A 20969-nucleotide genomic window follows, 5' to 3' on the forward strand; every position below is an offset into this window, starting at 1 on the left:
TTTTTGGTGAACTGTCTGTGTTCTTTGTCCATTCCTGTACTTGAGCCTTAATTGTATAAATCCATTTGTATGCATTTTGTACACATAAAGAAACCAATCAGTTGTTAGGATCAATTATATATAAATATAAAATATTTCTCTAAGGATAAGTTTTCTTAATATTTCCAGAGTCATGGAATGAAAATCTACCAAAAGGCCACATCAATTTTTCTTCCTTTTCATAATCTTTTCACAGCTGTAATAGCTTTGCCACTTTTGAACATTTGCTTTCGCAGAAAATGTCAAAATCTCCGACCATTTAGTAGTCTCACATAATACTTGACATTTTCTCTTCTCAAATAAAATTTCTCCTCTTCACTTGCCTAACTCAATTTCCCACCAAGAAAGAAACCTCAAAGAAATGATAACTTTTCTTCCTCTCTTATGTGCACCGGTTGGAGAATGCCAGAACGTAGGCTTTACCAAAGGGACTGAGAGAATTAGCAGTCTTAACTGTAAGTTAACTACATGAATATCTTTTCACATTTTTCAGAAAGTGGTATTTTGCAAAGGCCACATCATACGAACTGTGACACACGAGCACACCTTTCTGTTCAGTGTTCCGTGTATCCGGTGCCATTGGCGGTTCATCTCTCCCAGGTGCTCTGCAAACTCTGTTCTCTCGTAGCGCTTACTCTCTACATCGCAGGTGCTTAACTGAAGTAAGGACTGGTTAACAAAGTCTACTATCCACTGTTTGTAGTCCAGCTCCATTCTGAACTCCTACAACAAACAGACAAAATTAAACTCCCGAAGCCCGAACGGAAGTAGGTTGAACCAGATCCTGGCATTCGTTAATCAAGGGCCACCTGTCTAGAGTTGTATTCCATCCTCCCCCCCAGTCCCACCAAATGTCTGTTTGAGTAGAGTCTTTGGGAGAATTCCACATCTCTAGGAATAGACACTCGCCGCTTTCAAGCAGACCGAAAAGTCAAAGGCGGCTTCGTGTATCGTGGCTGCATCATCTGAACCAAAATCAGGACCCGGGGACTGGCAAATGGTTCCTGTGAGCAGCTTCCGGAGAGCCACACTGGAATTCAGAGCCACCCTGCAGGCTCACGGAAGCGAGAGGATGGGAAGTCTCAAGTTAAGACTCCGCCAGAAAACCCAGGACATTACGGAACTTTGCCAGCTTGGGTAGCTTCTCTGTTCCTCCGGACTTTAAATTCTATAGCAATCCTAAAAATACCCAGGGCCAAGCATGTTTTCGTCAAGCCTGATACTTATTAAGCTTATCCTGGCAAGTCCTAACACCCCTCTGGAGGCATCAGGGGAAAACTATGTGGTATATGCTAGGTTACTAATGCCTATAAGAATACATACATGTGGACCCTCCAAAGATTCGACTACTCACTGAAGTTAGGATGTGCTAGTATATAAAAATATAACCCCTGCTAACCTCATGACAAATCAAAGTATTTGTCCTCTGCCTACCAGAAGTTACATCCATCAGCCTGTGAGGTCTTTGAAAGCAATGACCAGAGTCTTCCTTTATCTCCTTGTTCCTAGCGGTGAACACACTGCCTGGCACACAATAAATGTTTGTGTGTGGCTTATTACCAGTTAGTTAAATCTACTTGAAATCAAATATCACAGAGAAGGCCACATTCATATCCATTTGGAGAAAGGTATCAACTCTTCCTTACACATTTTCTTATGCAAAGAACATTTACTTAACGTCTGTTAGATGCCAGGTATTGGGCTAGGTGTGCTATTTCCGGGAGGTGAAGGATAGCCCCTGCTCTCAAGAAGCTACGTCAGGTGAGGAGACAGGCAAGTAAGCAAACAATTATCTCACCCTGGAGACACCTAATCCCAGAAACCAAACTCAACTGGCCGGGAGAGTCAGGGGTAGATTTCCAAATCAGGAGATACTTGAGCAGAGTTTTGAAAGATGAACTAAGAGCATTTCTACAGCTCCAAGTGGGGCACTAGAATTCCAGGCTGAAGGTGTAGCATCGTACAAAAGCAGAAGTGGGGAGAACATCAGATGCAGTGGGTTCGTTTGGTTTAGGCAGAGTCGACGATCTATACTGGGGAATGAAAAGATGAGGCTGGTGATGTAAAGAGGGGCCAGGGCCCATTAAAAGCTTGGATTCTGTCCTGTGGGGATAGGAGCTACCAAAGGAAATGAGGCAGGAAAGATCAAGTATACTAACATCTGTCTAGAATCATCCAACACCCCATTCCCCATGCTTCAAATTAGTTCTTCTAAATCACATCATACATGTCTCTTTGTTCAGCATTTCCCTTCCGGCTGACTTGCCTTCTTATTTAATGAAAAAGCTGTGGCTCTTTTTGCATAATTACCTTGTACTTGTGAAGAAGGTTTTTAACTTGAGACGCAGAACTCAGAGAATGCTCAGAGTCTTCCTCTGCAGTTTGATGTTCCACATTGTTCATCCAGCTAATCATTTCGGTGATTGCTTTACGAGACGGCATTTTCTCCATCTGGAGCTGAAAGGACAAAATGATTTCCATTTAATTACCTGTAGTTGACAAAATGAATCAGGGCATCACTAAAGATGATATCTAGTTTGATAAAAGGTCTTGCTACATAATTATGCAGGTTGCTCACAAAAGCAAACCCAGGATTCAAGCCTAGAATAAGTGACCCCAAAACAATGACAATGACCTTCACATAAAGTAACACACTGATGCAGATAAACTGCGAAATAAAGTAATTAAGCCCGATTTCTCTGTTAAGAAAGATCCCACTGGAGGAGAGTCCAGTAATTAAGACCTATACTCAACGGTGCCAGAGAAAAATAGGTAGTGTCAATGAAAATTATTGAGTCAGAGAAATAATTTTAAAGGAGTTGTGAGCTAACAAGTGAATGCTAATTTAAATGCTGCATCTTTAAATACCTACCTGGTGAAGTTTTTCTTGAATATCAGGAAGTTGTGTTACTAGCATTGTCCACTTTTGTTCAAACTGTGCTAAAGAAGCTCTCAGTGTGGCCGTATCCGCTTCTTTTAGGTGGAGAAGCTGGTTCCCAGTACTTATCACTGCAGTCTTCAAGGATGACTTGTCATCTAGTTCCTTTGAAAACTCCTAGAGGAAGCAGTGTAGGAAAAGTTAGAAACGTTAAAAGTTTGAAAACAGCAAAGAGTAACTAAGAGTCAGAGTAACTGGTTAGAGTCCAAAACTAAGTAGATGAACTCAATTCAAACTGCTAATGTTTGCATGGGTATCTGTGTGTGTGTGCACGCGCACGGGCACACTCAACAGCACATGTGTGGAAGAACACACACGTGCACGGGGGAGAGGCAAAGAGAAAGTAGAGAGAAAGAGAATCCCAAACAGGCTCTATGCTGCTAGCACGGAGCCTGATGTGGGGCTTAAACTCGCAAATCGTGAGATCATCACCTGAGCTGAAATCAAGAGCTGGATGTTTAACGGACTAAGCCACCCAGGTGCCCCTATTGTAGATACAGAAATGACCACTATAGGGGCGCCTGGGTGGCTTAGTCGGTTAAGTGTCCGACTTTCGCTTAGGTCATGATCTCGCGGTTCGTGGGTTCAAGCCCCGCGTCGGGCTCTGTGCTGACTGCCAGCTCAGAGCCTGGAGCCTATTTCAGAGCCTGTGACTCCCTCTCTCTCTGACCCTCCCCTCCTCACGCTGTCTCCTCTCTCTCTCCTAGAAATAAATAAAAATATTAAAAAAGAAAAAAAAAAAGAAATGACCACTATAAACAAATAGCTCTAAGTTTGAAGAATAGCATTACCCTAAGTTTTATCCCTTATCCACAAATGATTAGAGGGACTATCATATTGACCTTGGTCATTTCCCCCCAATACTTATTTCTGGCAATAATTATCTGAGCATATTCTATTACAACTTACAAAAAATTTGTTTATGTTGCTTCTGATTGTATCCAAGTCCTGAGACACATTGAGGGATTGTTCTTTCCAGTAATTGAGAGTTTGCTGAGACGATTCCAACCACTTGGTTAACTGATCCGAATCTCTGTTATAACTAATAGGAATGAAGTGAGAGAGAAAGAAAATTAGTAATGTACTCTACAGATGACATGCATCATCAGCATATTTTTTTCCCATTTTATTTTACGTTTTCCTGTGTTGATCAGCTCTATTATTCAAAAAATCATGATGTTTTAAGAATCATACCCTGTTCTATCTCATGCCCCGAGTCTGACTACTCTAGCACAAATGAGCATTGTATTTTATTTTTTTAACATTTATTTTTGAGAGGGGGAGACAGAGTATGAGCAGAGGAGGGCAGAGAGAGAGGGAGGCACAGAATCCAAAGCAGACTCCAGGCTCTGAGCTGTCAGCACAGAGCCCGATATGGGACTCAAACTCATGAACTGCAAGATCATGACCTGAGCTGAAGTCGGAGGCTTAACCAACTGAGCAACCCAGGTGCCCCCAACTGAGCATTTTAAAGTTGAAAACTTTACTTATTACAGCTACACAAAAATAAACCCATGGGTAAGGACAGTGATTATTTTTATTCATTAAATGTTGTTGACAGATTTGTTTATAGTAAAAATATAATCAGCATTTGTATGTTGTATAACAGCACACTTTTATTGACTACATGCCAACATATTTATGGGAGGTGAAGGAAAATACTGAAGCAGAATGCTACCCCTCTTGTAACTTGTACACTTCTTTAAGACAGATCCCTAAGAGGCATAGATGAGATTCAAATGTTCTATGTTCTCAACCTTACTCAAGGGGTTCAAGATTAGATCCACTAAACAAACAAAATTCTCTGAAGACTTTTTCAAACTATTCTGTGAGCTAAAATGTTTAGGAAGATAGTAGGAAAAAGCAACATCATGGTATAAAGGTGACATGTATAATTTTATAAAATCATTCCTACTTTTCATCGAACTGACAACATGTTATCCTGAGTCTAGCAAACCAACCTCAGAGATCCTAGATCCCATGTAGCCCAGAGGAGGGACCCATGTGCTTAAATTGTTGGAGACACACGCCTTACAAGAGAGACCGCATGTAACATCTGTTTGACCGCAGGATCCCTCAGAGGTTTTTATCCACATGAAAATCTGACCTCAATCCATCCCTAAGAACACATACCTGAGCAGATGCTTGAGAAGCGTTTGTAGTCTGTGTAGTTCATGGTCAATTTTTTTGTTTAAGGCCAACCACTGCTCTTCTAGTTTTGCAATCTGGCCCTCTAGTTCAGGACAGCTCACGGACGCCACCAACTCTTTGCCTTCATTCAGAGTCTGGTAAAGCCGGGCATGCTTGTCATCAATGTTTCTTTTTATTTGCTACAAAAAGTCAAGTCACAGAAAGAATTATTTAAGAATGAAGCCAGTCCATCTATTGACAAATACTTCATTAAAAACCTATAGTAGAGGGGTGCTTGGGTGGCTCAGTCGGTTAAGCTTTTGACTTCAGCTCAGGCCATGATCTCATAGTTCAAGAGTTCGAGCCCCGCGTCGGGCTCTGTGCTGACATCTCAGGGCCTGGAGCCTGCTTCAGATTCTGTGTCTCCCTCGCTTTCTGCTCCTACCCCACTCACACTGTCTGTCTCTCAAAAGTAAATAAAGGTTAATAAAATAAAACAGAAAAACAAAAAACAAAAACCTATAGTAGAGGCTACTGAAGAAACAATAACACTGTCCCAACCCTCAATACTCTTGCAGTCTGGCTGAAGAAACAGGATTTGTGGGGGCGCCTGGGTGGCTTAGTCGGTTAAGCGTCCGACTTTCGCTTAGGTCATGATCTCGCGGTTGGTGGGTTCGAGCCCCGCGTCGGGCTCTGTGCTGACTGCCAGCTCAGAGCCTGGAGCCTGTTTCAGTCTGTGACTCCCTCTCTCTCTGACCCTCCCCTGCTCACGCTGTCTCTCTCTCTCCTAGAAATAAATAAAACATTAAAAAAAAAAAAAAAAGAAACAGGAGTTGTGTTTTACTGATCACCTTTCATGATGAGAATGTCCAACTAATGCATTTCTACGGCATATTTCTGCAGTTCTATAGACTTACACATACAAACAGAAAACAAAATTTCAGGGCTTTAGACTTGAGAATTGTCCATCTACAAGTATAGAAACAAGCTAGCAGGTTATGGGGCACATTCAGCTTGTGGACAGGTTTTGTGTGACCTAAAGATTATGTTGAAAATCAGGAAATTTTACATAGACATCACGATTTCCTGTGACTCTGCGAAAACTGGTAATCTAGCAACCTGGGTCTACATCCTGACGTGGCACAGATGGGCTGGAATTGGGCAGCCGGGCCGCCTTTAGAAGGGCTTGATCTCTTTGGCACTCTTCCATGACAGTCCCCACCACCCTCCAACCACAGACCCAGCCAGTGTCCATATTTCTGCTCTCTCGTCTAGCCCATTAGAACTTAACACTGCAAATAGGTTTGAAGGAGATAAGAAAACATTTATCATCCCTTAGACCCAAATAGTAGGGAAAAACTCATTTTTAGAGTCTTCTAAACGGAAAGATTCAACAGGGAGAAAGGAAGGGGACTTTAGAAACATACAACAGTACATCACTAATCCAACTTCATGAAAAGAAAATCTTCAGAACAGCAATACAATGACCCCCTGAAGAGAACTCTCTCTAAAGGCAATTACCTTCCACCACTGGGTTCAGCTAATGACACTTATCATGACAGCAACTGAAATTTAATCTTAAAAAGTAAATTATTATCAACATATAATTTTTCCAATTAACTTAAGCCTTTTCAAAATTACTAAAGAATTCTACTCCCAATGCCCTTTCCGCTGCTCTCATTGGTAATCCCCTCTTCTCATCTGAGCCTGCAGGCAAAAATAAAATGCCCAATATTTGTTAAAAAAAAGAAAAAAAAAAACCAACCAAATAGTTCTAGGGACACCTGAGTGGCTCAGTCAGTTAAGCATCGGATTCTTGATTTCTGCTCAGGTCATGATCTCACGGTTCGGGAATTCAAGCCCTACATCGGGCTCTGCGCTGACAGTGGGGAGCCTGCTTGGAATATTCAATCTCTCTCTGCACCTCCCCCACTTGTACTATTTGTCTCAAAATAAATAAACTTAAGAAAAAAGTTCTGGGGTGCCTGGGTAGCTCAGTCGGTTGAGCGTTCAACTTTGGCTCAGGTTATGATCTCATGGTTTGTGGGTTTGAGCCCCATGTTGGGCTCTGTGCTGACAGCTCAGTGCCTGAAGCCTGCTTTGGATTCTGTGTCTCCCTCTCTCTCTGCTCCTCTCTCACTCATGCTCTGTCTCTTTCTCAAAAATAAATAAACATTAAAAAAGGTTCTAATTTTCTAAGTCTTCAGTGTAAGACCAAGATACTTCACCTCGAGATTATCCCTGAGAAGTTTTAATTACCCCATTTTATACACAGGAGTCAGAATGCAATGGTCACTCAGCACATAAGGTGCCGAGTTGGCATTTAAATGAGTTTTGTTCAACTGTAGAGGCCACACACACACTATGTTCCATGGTCCACAGACGTCCACTAATCAAAACACACACAAATTTCTCCATGACGCAGAATACTGAGAATAACCTGAAGAAGTCTATAAATCAGATAGGCTTTACAAGGTATTTCTTTTTTTTTCTTTTTTTTTTCTGAGAGAGAGAGAGAGACACCGACACTGTGTGTGTGTGTGTGTGTGTGTGTGTGTGTGTGTGTATTTGCAAGCCAGGAAGGGCAGCAGAGGGAGACAGAGGATCCCAAGAGGCTTGATCCCACAACCCTGGATCATGACCTGAGCTGTGAAAATCAAGAGTCAGATGCTTAACCAACTGAGCCACCCAGGCACCCCATATGTCTCTCTTTTAGTCTGGTAAATTTATTTAAAAGTCTTAGAACAATTATTTCATTTTTAAAAAGATCTCAAGCTTAACAGAATCACAGGTCGCACTTGAAGGGACAGGATCCCTTGTGGGGAAATAATCAGACCTCTGTCAAGTGGGTCCATATGAACAGTTCCCTAACATAATGAGGTTAAAATGCTGTTTCAACCGCATTCTATTAGTTGTTCAAGTGGTACTTCTACATCCCTTGGCTCACAAAGAAATAAGCAGCAGCTTCCCACTCCCAGAGGATTCAGATTTTTCTCAGAGTGATGCTCAATAGGACAAGACGGCCTAGAGATCAATTGTACCTTTCTAGGCGTCTAGACACTGTAGAGTGTCCTTGTCCTTGGAAAATATTCCTTATAGGAGCCTAAATGCTTGTGAGGAATGCCAAGGTCTGGCCAAGTATTTCATGTTCCATCCGGTCTATTCAGGCAACAAACCTACTTTTGAGGTTTTGAAGTTGACATTTGATAACCACCTCCAGCGTCACCATTCAGGGGCTGACTATATACATTTGAAAGTTAAAACTAAATATTTTAAGTTTCTGTTGAGAAACTTAAAACTCGTTATCTTGCTGGTCATGATCTCAATGCCACTCGAAAACCATTCTAGAGTTCTAGATTTTCTATGGCGTCGAAGTTTGGGACACAGAGACTTGGATGAGAACACTACTAACAGTTACACAAGAAAAATTTTGTTTAGAGTCTTTAAAAAATTTTTAATGTTTATTTATTTTTGAGAGAGAGAGAGAGACCAAGTGTGAGCATGGGAGGGGCAGAGAGAGAGAGAGGGAGACACAGAATCCGAAGCAGGCTCCAGGCTGTGAGCTGTCAGCACAGAGCCTGACGTGGGGCTTGAACCCAAGAACCATGAGATCATGACCTGTGCCGAAGTCAGAAGCTTAACTGACTGAGCCACCGAGGCGCCCCTGTTTGGAGTCTTTTTATAACGCTGGTGGCAAGTGACAGATTATTGCCTGTCTCATAGGCTATGTCCAAACAGGGTTTCACTGAAGTAAGAAAACCAAATATAGGTTTAGTGGCCCATAGTTTACAATGTTCTGTACTTTAGCTCATTTCTATACCCACTGACATCCACTGCCTGAGATGGGTAGAAGAACTAGCTTGATTCCCTACAATATACAAAGAAACTGAGACTTAGAGACAAAAAGTTGACATGAGTGACAGGTGAAAGCCAGGACTCAAACCCAGGACCTCAGCCCCAAGCCCCAAGTATGCTGAGTGACTCAAAATCAAACCTGCTGAGTGACTCAAAATGAAACCTACATTTTCCCTGAATATCAGTCTAATAGCGAATGGGGTGATGAACAATATTTCAAATTCAAACCATTCACCTTCAAAATCAAGTGATTTAGTCCAAACAAAAGAAAACGCAAAGTGCTCTGGACTGTGCCTCTGATGGATTCAATGGGAGCAAAATACCTGGTAAAATGAAATCCTTTCCACTAATCTTTCCTCAGTCTCTTCCACCAAACTCACGGAGGGCAACGTAGATACAAGCATTTCCAGATCCTTTTCAAGAGATGCATAGTTTTCATCAAATGCTTCCCATTTCTGGAGAATCAAGAACATAAAATCAGTGGGAGCCCTTTTCTAGATTAGTTCCAGACAATGACAAAACTGATCATACGTAATACAACCGAACCGAGACCATACGAAATTCAAGCATAGATTCCAGGGGTTTCTGAGAGATAGAATCTACCCTCGTTAAAACTCAGGGTCCAGCAGGAAAATAATTCCATTGCCTTTGCCAACTAAATCCAGTTGGCATTAGTGTTTTATGCTGGTCTCATCAAATCGAGTAGGGACTATGATTAAGTGAGAGGGATACACCTCTCAGTATGCACCTCTGTGGAGACCTCAGAGCTGGAAGAGAGCTGTTCTCCCACTTGGAAAGGAACGGGCTAACTTTTAAAGGTTTTCTCAACAGAGGCTCCCAGTAGGTGGCTTCTACCCTCTCTGCTCCAACCCCTACCCCACTGAACATTAACCTATTGTGCTGCTAGAAGCCTAATTCCACTGTTAGAAGAATGTGGGCTTACACTTCATCAGGAGAGTACTATTTCCTTAGCCTGAGTCTTGCCTTGCCCTTTCTATTTCTATCAAAGCCCACCATAGAACCTCAGCACACTGCAGAGCTGACGTATAAACACTAAAACTTACCCATTAGAAAAATAACCACTTTATTAATTCTCTTATCTACTGAAGTAGTGGGTCACCTGGCTATGAGGGGCCCTCTTGGGGCTCAGAGGGGCTCATTTTGTAAATACCATGAAATATTACTAGAAATATCAGTTTCACAAGCTAACCAGAAAATTAATTTCATTAGCCTAACATAACATTATCACATTTTAAAAGTTGAATATTTCTTTGCTTTTTGGCTATTTCCTTTAAGTGCTAACATCCACTGTGTTTAAGAAGTTAAAGGTGAAAACGTTAAAAAGAAGAAAAAACTTTATGCAAACTGAATTTTCTTCTTTCAATGGAGAGAAGACTACCAGGAGTCCACTTTAGCAATGGAACATCAGACCTGCTCTCTTTCTGAAGTACAGCTTCTGGACCAATGTTTCATCCAAATGACCTCATGCAGATCTCAAAGTGGTTTCAATTTTGTTTCTTTGCACACAAACCTACAAGGTGGAAAGATGTGCCATTCCCGCATGCAGAATCTCAGCAAATATTGCATTCAGGGAGTAGCAGTCAGGGCTAGAACAGGGTTCCACACTCCTCAGTGTTCGTTCCCATATAACTACCACTTAAGGATAACTATACACTTCAGGACACGTGGGGCTGGTGGTAAGAAGTCTGGAATTCCAGGCTTACGTACAAAGTTCACGTAACTCAAATACCTGCAATAAACTCTGCAGCTTTATTCCACGTTGGTGTGATTTTTCTTCCAGTAATTTAACTTCTTTTATTTGCTCTGCCCAAAATGTCTCTTTCTTTTGCAGTGAAGAAGGAAGCATTCTGTTGGAGTATGTTTGGATCAACAGCATGTCAGCAACAAGCTTCTGGAAAAAAAGCTGTAAAATGGACAAGGTTTCGGTATTTATTTGTACATCATGAAAACTTAAAGACCAAGTTACTTCAACTTTTTCTACAGGTATATTTGCTTTTAAATCCCAGGACAGCCCCGCAGAGTCACACAAAAGAGGAAAGAAAAAGAAAACTGACTGGTACCCAATTAGTCTTTAACACGAATGGCATTTTAACAAATCATAAAGAACAATCCTAAGTAACCTTTTCCATAAAACAGTCCATATTAAAGGGCAAACATTATTAGCCAATTTCAACTTCCAGTGAGATCTTCCTAAATCAGTTACTCTAAGTTTTAGGAAACTGTCCGAAAAGGTAGATACTGACATGGCTGATTAATTTCAAGACACTAAATTAGATGTATACACGTGTGAGCCCAAGAAGCCCACATGTAGAACAGCCATGGATTCATACACTTTGGCTTGATTTTCTACTCAATTACATGGCTAAATACAGGGAATTTGTTGACAGGGTCTACTGGGAGCCTGGTATGTAAAAGCTTCTAAAAAGACATTTTAAGAACCTTTACACAGGAAGGCTTTACTTCACATGGTTCTCCTGCATTTGTATAGTTAGCTGCTCCTTCTAATTGGAGGAACTTTAAAAAAATTTTTAACATTTATTTTGAGAGACAGAGTACAAGTCGGGGAGGGGCAGAAAGAGAAGACACAGAATCTGAAGAAGGCTCCAGGGTCCGAGCAAGTGTTCTGCACACAGTCTGATGCAGGGCTTGAACCCATGAACTGTGAGATCATGATCTGAGCCAAAGTCGGTCGGTTAACCGGCTGAGCCACCCAGGTGCCCCTGTTTGGAGGAACTTCTTCCCTGAATCCCTTCTCCTATTCCCTTGAAAAGGATATATGGAAGGTTTATAAAAGCATCTAGCACAAATCCTGACACACTGTAGATATCTATATTATTATTTTCTCCTCCCCCCCCCCATTCCTTATATAATATTTACCTTTGAATTTCATTGAATAAGGGTTACTGATCACAGGCTTAGACTTCAGCTTGTTGGAGGTAGGAATGGTCTTTCACATTTTTTTTTTTTTTTTACATCAGTACTTAAATTACTACATGTGTCTAGGTGGTGAGGCTGCTGTTTAATAAAATGAAGGGACAACTAAAAGATTTATTGTAGCATTACACTAGATACACATTTAAATATTCAAGTATAGATATCTTTGTGGCCTCAGTTCCCAGGAAAGCCTTCCCTAAACTCCTGAATTCAATTTCCCTTCTTAAATGCTCTGAAAGCATGTATCTCAATTTTAGTTTTAAATTTGTTTGAATGACTTGTTCATAAACATCTCTCTTTCAACTGAAATCTCCATGAATGTAAGGAACTATATCTGTTTTTACTCACAATCATATTTTTGGAGGTCACAGGAGTTCCTGGTATACTGTGAGACCTCTAATAGATGTTTGTTCAAAAAATGAGTGAATGAATCAACAATGTATATTTCAATGTATATTTCACCAAGGGAGAAGGATGCTCTATGTTGAAGTCAGAAAGACTTAAAGCCTATGAAAAAGTGATGTGACGCATGCATCTTACCTTGTGACTTTGTATTTGAGCCTGTAAGGCATCTTTACTTTTAGCTTGTTTTAAGTGGTCGTGAGCAAGTTTTTCCTTTCCAATATCCACTAGTTCCACCATGCCTTGCAATAAGGCATCTTGCTGGCTCTCAGTGATGAAAGGGCTGCTGAGTTCTGTGTACCGGGCTCTCAGGATTCCCCACATAGTGTCAAGTACATCCTGAAGAGAAAGAGCACTTTCATCCAACCATGAAAATAACCTGGATGGAGAACAAGTCTAAACTCTCTTTGGAGAACAAACCTAAACTCTCTTTCTGGAAGAAGAAGAAAGTCTTACTCCTTACAATCATAGTAATTCACTGACTGACTGTTCTCTGCTCGCACATACCTCTAATTTGTAAACCTCTTGCAATAACACATAAGGTAAACGAAGCCTCTCCCCTTCGTCTCTTAGTTTTGCCACTCGGCTCTCCGAGTTCTGCAGCTCCGCTGTATACGCATCTGCTTTCTACAGTGAGAGACAACGCCAAAAAGCAAATCCTTTTATGAGTCAGAGAAGTGCACATATTCATTGTAAAAGAATGAAACCGTACAGAAAAAATAAGGGAAAAATGAAAGTCCCATTTCTCCCTCACCTCCAGCTTCTCCCAGAAAATTTGTCCCCAACACGTTTGAAGCACGTAACAATAGAGGTATACGTGCACATCCTTAAACTTAATGAATGCACACATCACTCTGTTCCACAGTCTGCATTCTTATCTACCAGCTTCTCAGCTGTTCTTCAGATCCGTACAGACATGTGACTCCTCTTAAATGGACATATAGTATGCCAGGTCACACACTGCTTTTCTAAGAGTCCGCTCTTAATGGCTTTTAGGCTATTGAAGGGTTTTTAGTTCAACCAGGGCTTCTGTATCCATCCTTGAGTATTTATATACATGTTTCTCTATGCCCTTGTCTTACTTGCCTGGGATAAGTGCAAGTCCAACATCAATAGCACTATCTGACCACAGAAGGCCCTCCATTCATATTTGCTGAATAAATGAATGAAGTGAAGCTACTGTGGGTAGAAGAGCATTCACACGTAAAATTCTCATTTATTGCCCAACAGTCCTGAGAAGTTGGACAAATCTCCACTCTTCCCGAGAGAATGGGGGTCTTATTTCCCAACACCCTCACTGACCCTGCACAAACTTCTATTTTTGCTCGGTTGATGGGTGACAGTGGTGTTGTGACGGTTTAATTTACTCTTCATAAGGTACTACTTACGAGATACTTTTAAAGGTCAACATAAAGAGTTCTCATTTCTATCTATCTACTTGAGCCTTGCCACTGCTCCCAAAGGGAAGTGCTTCAGAAACACAGCTTCTGCCCAGAACTCTCTGGTCCAAGGTCAGATCAGTTTAATTATTTTGACTTGATTACCTGAAGCTGTTCATCAATACTCTGGCCACTGATTTCATTCAAAGACTGTTGTAAAGATGTTTTATTCTTAGTAAGGTGATCATACAATCGCTTTATTTCATTCTGTTACGAGAAGATAAATGCAAGAATCAGTAAGAATCTCATGCAGGCCCTTTGATACCTTAAAAAAAAAGTTTAGTCGTCCTTTAATTTTTAAGCTAACGGAAGTTCCAAACATATACCAAATAGAGGAATCACCTAGCTTTAACGATTATTGACTCATGACTGGTTGTCTCTGCTATATCCCCTCCCCTGAGCTTTCCTGACTATACTTAATCCCCTTCCCCTCAGATTATTTTGAAACAAATCACGGATATTTCATCAGGGTAAGTTTCAGTATGCGTCTTTAAAAAGTAAAGATTCCTCCCTTTAAAAATACTGCAAAATTGGGGTGCCTGGGTGGCTCAGTCGGTTAAGCATTCGATTTTGGCTCAGGTCATGATCTCATGGTTCATGAGTTCAAACTCCACACTGGCCTCTCTGCTGACAGCTTAGAGCCTGGAGCCTATTTCAGATTCTGTGTCTCCCTTGCTCTCTGCCCCTCCCCTGCTTGCTCTCTCAAAAATAAACATTAAAAAAATTTTTTTTAATATTACAAATCAACAATTCCTTAGTATCATTAGCTTTCAGAAAGGGTTCACATTTCTCTAATTGCCTATAATTTTTCTTTTTGGTTTGTTGTAAGCAGAATCTAAATGAGGTTCAATAGGTTGCAATGGACTAACACACGTGTTAAGTCTCCTGTAATCTGCAGACTCCCCAACCATCTCTCTTTTTGGTTTCTGGGATTTTGGGTGGGAGGGTGAAAATATAGGTCTTTTATTCTGTACAGCTTCCTATTGTCTGGATTTGGCTGACCATCCTCCCACAGAGCTGCAATGTTCTTCTTCTCTTGTGTCTATTTTACTTGTTCAGATTGAGGCTTGATTTTATGGGCAAGACTCCTTCCTAAGTAGTTTTGTGTTTCATTTCTTTTTCTCTAGTTAGGAAGCTACTACAATTGTCTTGTCTGCCTCAAGTCTCTCTTGTAATCCACAGTAGTTAATGGCCAGGTGAATCTACCTAAAACAGACACAGACTGTCCTTCTTTCACTCAAAAACTTTCATGGCTCCCTGTTACCTAGAAATCTTCCCCTAGGACAATCATTAATAGCTAAAGGTAACACAGGAAAGAAACAATTTGTTAGCTACATCTGACAAATTAATACTGCAACTTTGGGAAGGACCTCGCTTCCAAATGGTCTCCAACTTACAGGCAGCAGAACTAACCAAAAGACCTTCACAGGAGGAACGTCTCACCACTTTTCTTCGCAATTCCTAATCACGAATACCGCCAAGAAGAGGAACAAATGGAAATTAACATGAAACAGTGCCAAAGTAGGCGGAGCACCTAGCCCTGTACCTGATAACTGCGGGTATAGTCGAGGCCAGCTTTAAGGGACTTGCTTCTAGAGGCAGCTGCGGCCTGCGCGTGCTCCAGGTAGACTTGGAGTCTATCAAAACATTCAGGGAACAGGTTGGTGCTCTTGCCAGGGCATGTCATGACTTTCAAAAGACCATCCTTCTTGTCGCCCATAGCTAAGTAAAGTTTTTTCAACTCAAGAGCCAGTGTCTGCAAAAAGATGAGAAAAAAAGACACAGTGAATGGGCTCTGTTCTGGCTTAAACAGTGGGCTGCCTACAGCAATGGCTGACACACAGGCTTACTGGAAATTCCTTACCTCGCAGTGGACCTGCTGAGCACAGACATCCTCTCTGAAGAGCCCCGGGGTCTGCAGCATCTCCTCCACGCTGCCAAGGCACTGAGTGAGGGCCAGAAATAGTTCAAATAATTTTTTATCCAAATTTATGTACGTTTCTTCTGTCAGGTTTTCCTGAATCCAGAGGAAAAAAGAAATAAAGAATATTAGGATTCCTTGTCTTCTTAAGCCTCCGTTTTCCCCGGTCTGTTATGGTTGTTATAATTTATGTTATACTTTTTAATAATTGGTTGTTTTCAACACTTTGCAAATTAGGTAGAAGAATAAATAAGTAAGATGTTCACGCTGAGAAAAACAAGTTTAAGAAACTCAATGCTTGGTAGTGAGTGACTATTGCAAGGGCATTGAAGGGTAAATCACAAGATGAAGGACTTCCTGAACAGGGCCATCCATTTGGAAGTGTAGTCCCAAGCAAAGCATACGATCCTTCTTCCCACTGCTCCCTGCCTCCCACATTTTAATGTAGGAGAAAGTGGGTTAATGAAGCCAGGAAAGCCTGGAGAAGCAAAAGAAGTCAAGACATTTGACAGGGTTGACTGGAAAGAGGTACAGTATCTTAAAGATAGGGATGGTAGGCATGACATGGTAACTCTAGGTAATAAAACTGTAATATATAGTTGAAAGTTGTCAAGAGAGTAGATATTAAAAGTCCTCATCACAAGAAAAACATTTTTATACCTAAGGTGGTGATGGATGTTAGACTTACTGTGGTGATCATTTCACAATATATACAAATATTGAATCATTATAGTGTACACCTGAAACTAGTAAAATGTTACAGGTCAGTTATAGCTTACTAAAAAAAGATAGGGATGGGTGGTGAGTGTGTCGGGGGGTGAATTAGAAGTATTATATACGAGCTGATTGTGAGAATTAAGGCCACCCTTAGATATACTATTTCAAGGGAGACACCTAGGGTTGTGCAATTGTACCCTGGTGAGTGTGGGAGCCACAGGTCTTCTTATATTTTAGCATAAGCTGTTGGAACGACCTCTTTTTCTTTACCCATGATCACCCTGAATTCCTGACCAGTTGCAAGGTATTTAGAAGCATGCCAAAGCTAGTAATCACCCCAATTTGGGTTCTATTTCCTACGGTCTTCTCTGGTTGATTACCCAGCACACCGTTTCAGCATTAAGCTTAGTCAAGGTTGGAAATCTTGTCAATACTCCCCTCCTTCCTTACTCTTCCAATCATAGAGCACCACTGCGGACAGTGATCCTTGTTCCTGCTGATCTTGGACTTGGGTTCAACAATCTTTGTACACAGCGCTCTCAGCAACCACTACCACATTCATCAGAGTTGACAGGAGATAAATTCTACTTGCAACTCTAGGACCCATTCCACTATGTATGCTGCCATTTTTTCAGTTAAAAAAAATAATGACTAATTTACAACATCACATTTCTCTTTTGATACGCAGTAAGGAAAATGTGTCATGTAAAACTGCTACCTTATTTGCCTCTTGACGCAGGTCTTCAAGTTGTGTGGTATATGCTTTTAGTTCCTCAGTTGTTGGGTATCTAAAGTTATACACACTCACACTGGGTAGAATGCTCATATTTGTGGCAACCTAGATGAAAAAGAGAAACCTTATTACAACTTGAGATCCTTCTTCTGTTAATGTTAAACAGCAAAAATGCCTTCACGTGCTACCTTCCAAGTTACTTTCTTGGTAAGTGTTTTTGTCTACCTTGCCACTTGTAAGAAAAAAAATTAAATTTTAAATATTGTGGGCAGCTTTGAAAGGTCATGAAAAACTTTACTTAGACACTTGAGGGTCCACTGAGATAATACAATGAGGAAAAATAAACCATAACTTGAAAAACAGTAAAATCACTAATGTTTCAAGTTAGTAGCAGTGCCATTCACATTATAAGGTTAGCCGATTTCTCTTCCCCCTTATTGGTAGACGCCTGGTATAGAGCCAACTCTTAGAATAGTTACACCTCCAGGGACAGACTTGCCTCTTGATTTGTTAATGAAAATCTAAATAAATATTAAAAATGAGCTGTAACTTTATTTTATTTTATTTCTTATGTTTTATTTATTTCTGAGAGAGAGACAGCATGAGCAGGGGAAGGTCAGAGAGAGAGGAAGATACAGAGTCCGAAACAGGCTTCAGGCTCTGAGCCAGCTGTCAGCCTGACGCGGGGCTCGAACCCACGAACCGGGAGATCATGACCTGAGCCAGAGTCGGATGCTCAACCGACTGAGCCACCCAGGTGCCCCAAAAATGAGATGTAACTTTAGAAGACAGAAAAGATTTCCTTTCCAAATTGGAAAACTAACAAATATAAAGAAACAGAGAGAGGTGGTGTCAGATTCTGTTTGGGGAAAAGAACTGACGATGTTCTATGGCTGAAAAGAGAACACCATACGTGTTATGGTGTGTATGACCAGGAGAATCCAAGACTAAAGCCATACCAATGAGTTTAATTCAACGTTAATAGGCCAAATAAGGTTCTTGGCAGAATAGAACTGGAAAGTTCCCACCAGGGGCGCCTGGGTGGCTTAGTCGGTTAAGCGTCCAACTTTCGCTTAGGTCATGATCTNGGCAGGTTCAGTGCAAAGTTGAAGGCGGAAGCTTGACTGTGCTAATCTGCTCTCGGGCTCCCTGTTTAGAGAGCAATCTGGCACCTGCTGGCACAGTGTGAATAAAACCTGTGATGGCAACAAGAGCGCGTGTTCGTGGAACAGAGGTCCACTAGATAGAGCCTGGCACACTGTAGATTCCAAATCATCTTTTGATGAATGAATGACACTAATATAGCACTGTTTCATTTTTAAAGTGTGTGTTTTTTTAAACATATTATTCATTCCTTTATTCCTTCGACATACTGAAACCGAGACTTTCTCGTTTCGGGTACTGTGTCAGGCACTCAGATGCGAGCCAGGCACACATGGTCTTTCTTCCTTAACGGGGAATATGGACAAATAAACATATCCTCCGTATTGGAAGTTCTGTGATTAGGGAAGCTCCGAGTGCTACAGAAGCCCAAAGGAGTAGCACTTAATGCAGATTTCCCAGAGGGTGAAACAGAACAGCCAAATGAAAAACCCATTTGGCATCTTTGCTTTCTGAAAAGACACTACTACATAACGTGGAACGTCTATGTGCATTTCATGACTGCTTGTTGCATTTTCAAAGACAAACACATGTATTTATGATTTACGCCGCGTGCAGACACACACTGACCTGAGGTTGCACAAGCGAAGGTAGTGGTAGCCTGATCTTTGATGATAGTTCATGATGTAAATATTGCCACTTATCCCCACTTCGGCCCTGAGTTGACAAGACCGACTCTGGAGCATCATTTTCGGAGCTAGATGCCTTAATGCTTTTAAGGGAAAATAAAAGGTGAAAAGAATAATCAACATCTAATATTTATTACATTCAGTAAATGTTGTAGAAGTGATTTAAGAAGAAATGCTCTTAATTCTTCCAACATAGCTGAATGTACAACTCTAAAAATGTTTTACCTCTCAGATTTCTGAGTTGTATCTTTATCAGGTTGGCAAAACTGGGGCCATATTTTCTCAGCATTAAATTCTATGAATTTGATGAAATCTTTCTGTTCCGTTGGTTTTAACTCCAGAACCTATAATTGAATGAGATTTGAATGGTCCAGTCAGTTTTCAATTAGTAGTCAATGGTTTCTTCTGCTGAGATCATCTCATTTTGAGCCACTTCCTAAATTATTTACTATTTCCCTTTCTCGCTTGTTCTCCTTAACTTTCATTTCTCAACAACCTACTTCAAGTAGTCACACAACAATCAAGGATATAGTACAATATGTGACACACGTGGAAAATCCTCCAAAATATGCAAAACACATTTAGAAACAATAGGGGAAGAGAGGTTACAATTAGAGAGGTAAGTCACCCTGAAGGTATTTACTTAGTTTTGAATAAGATGCAATTTAATAAAATAGCAAAGTTAGAGCATCCCCACCTGCAGAAGGCATACTCACATACTCCAGTGGCAGTTGGTACTTAGCTCAAAGGGAAATTCCATACAGAAAGCTTTATTCTTATCTTTATGTCTGTTAAAGGCTGCAATTACCTGCTGCTGCTGGAAATCTTTTTGTCTGCTGAATTGTGGCCTTTCAGTCACAATAGGTTCAAATTCAGAAAGGTTATCTGGTTGGAGATCATTTTGATGCTCTGAAGGTTTCTTTAGAGTGGCAGCATGCTGCAAAACAGTTTATGATGGCAGACTATTTAAAAATTGACTCCCTTTATTTCAGGTCCACTAATGAGACCACGTAATGGAAAAGTTTTATACGAAGCGACTATATTTCGTTATTAATTCCAAGTATATACTGTAATTTAAGGTAGTTATTCTAAAACAAGCTCAAAAAACCATTACATTTGATGAAGTGGTTATTTTTTTAATGTTTATTTTTGAGAGACAGACTGAGGGGGAGCAGGGGAGGGGCAGAGGGAGACAGAATATGAAGCAGCCTCCAGGCTCTGAGCTGTCAGCACAGAGCCTGATGCGGGGCTTGAACTCATGGGGTGTGAGATCATGACAAGAGCCAAAGTCAGATGCTTAATTGACTGAGCCACCCAGGCACCCCTCAAGTGGTAATTTTATTTCCTCAACATAATTCATCCAATGACTTACTAAAAGTTAGGAAATGTATTTCTTTTCTGTTTTAAGAACAAAATAAACACCCCCCCCCCCCNCTTTTTTTTTTTTTTTTTTAAAAAGAGAGGACATATGAGGGCGAAAGGGGAACCACTGAGTCTGTGTATCTACAGCCAATCTCATTTCTGTGAATGTTAAGTCCTCTGAGTAGAAACCACCATCTTCTTTTTTTTTTGTTTTGTAGATTTTTTTTTTTTTGACATTTTATGTTTTCATTTTTATTTATTTATTTTTTTCAAATAGTNAAACCACCATCCTCTAAGTATAGATGCAAATCATATATAGTAAGGCCCTACTCATGTGCATTTGCATTTATACAGAATGCTTGTAAAAGTCACGAGAACACTTTAACTGTGTGACACTTTGATCAGTATATATATTTGTAAATGACAAAAAGTATCCCAGAAACAATTTTTGTATTTTTGATGTCAAACTTTAATCTTCTCAAAAAATTGTTTTAATCTTCTCTATAGGAGCTTCATTTTCCAGTCGAGTGGAGTCACAAATTTCCTTGAAAACTTATCTGTCTTTTAGGAAGAAGGCTTATACCACACCTCATTACCAGCGAGAACAATCAGTCCAGTCAAACCAACCCAATGCAGACCAACGCCACCCCTAACAACAGCCTAGGTAGGAAAACTGTGGGCCGAAATG

General features: G+C 40.7%; 1 protein-coding gene across 3 annotated transcripts in view; it reads right to left on the reverse strand.

Moving 5' to 3' along the window:
• SYNE2 (spectrin repeat containing nuclear envelope protein 2) overlaps positions 1-20969 on the reverse strand; it is a 336140-nt gene that overhangs the window by 77793 nt on the left and 237378 nt on the right. For 2 of the 3 annotated variants that reach the window (XM_077767200.1, XM_077767199.1), the window contains 16 exons: positions 19728-19856; positions 19145-19263; positions 18861-19002; positions 17115-17234; positions 15623-15775; positions 15305-15514; positions 13864-13965; positions 12827-12946; positions 12458-12658; positions 10713-10886; positions 9286-9417; positions 5111-5307; positions 3887-4019; positions 2912-3094; positions 2350-2496; positions 586-762 (listed from right to left, as the gene is read on the reverse strand). In XM_077767200.1, the coding sequence (XP_077623326.1) occupies positions 586-762; positions 2350-2496; positions 2912-3094; positions 3887-4019; positions 5111-5307; positions 9286-9417; positions 10713-10886; positions 12458-12658; positions 12827-12946; positions 13864-13965; positions 15305-15514; positions 15623-15775; positions 17115-17234; positions 18861-19002; positions 19145-19263; positions 19728-19856 (2439 nt within the window). Of the gene's footprint in view, positions 1-585; positions 763-2349; positions 2497-2911; positions 3095-3886; positions 4020-5110; positions 5308-9285; positions 9418-10712; positions 10887-12457; positions 12659-12826; positions 12947-13863; positions 13966-15304; positions 15515-15622; positions 15789-17114; positions 17235-18860; positions 19003-19144; positions 19264-19727; positions 19857-20969 lie in introns of all 3 variants that reach the window. The other variant, XM_077767198.1, reaches the window with a different exon arrangement.

Source organism: Crocuta crocuta, unplaced genomic scaffold (assembly GCF_008692635.1).
Source record: "Crocuta crocuta isolate KB4526 unplaced genomic scaffold, BGI_CrCroc_1.0 scaffold55, whole genome shotgun sequence".
Lineage (NCBI taxonomy): Eukaryota > Metazoa > Chordata > Mammalia > Carnivora > Hyaenidae > Crocuta > Crocuta crocuta.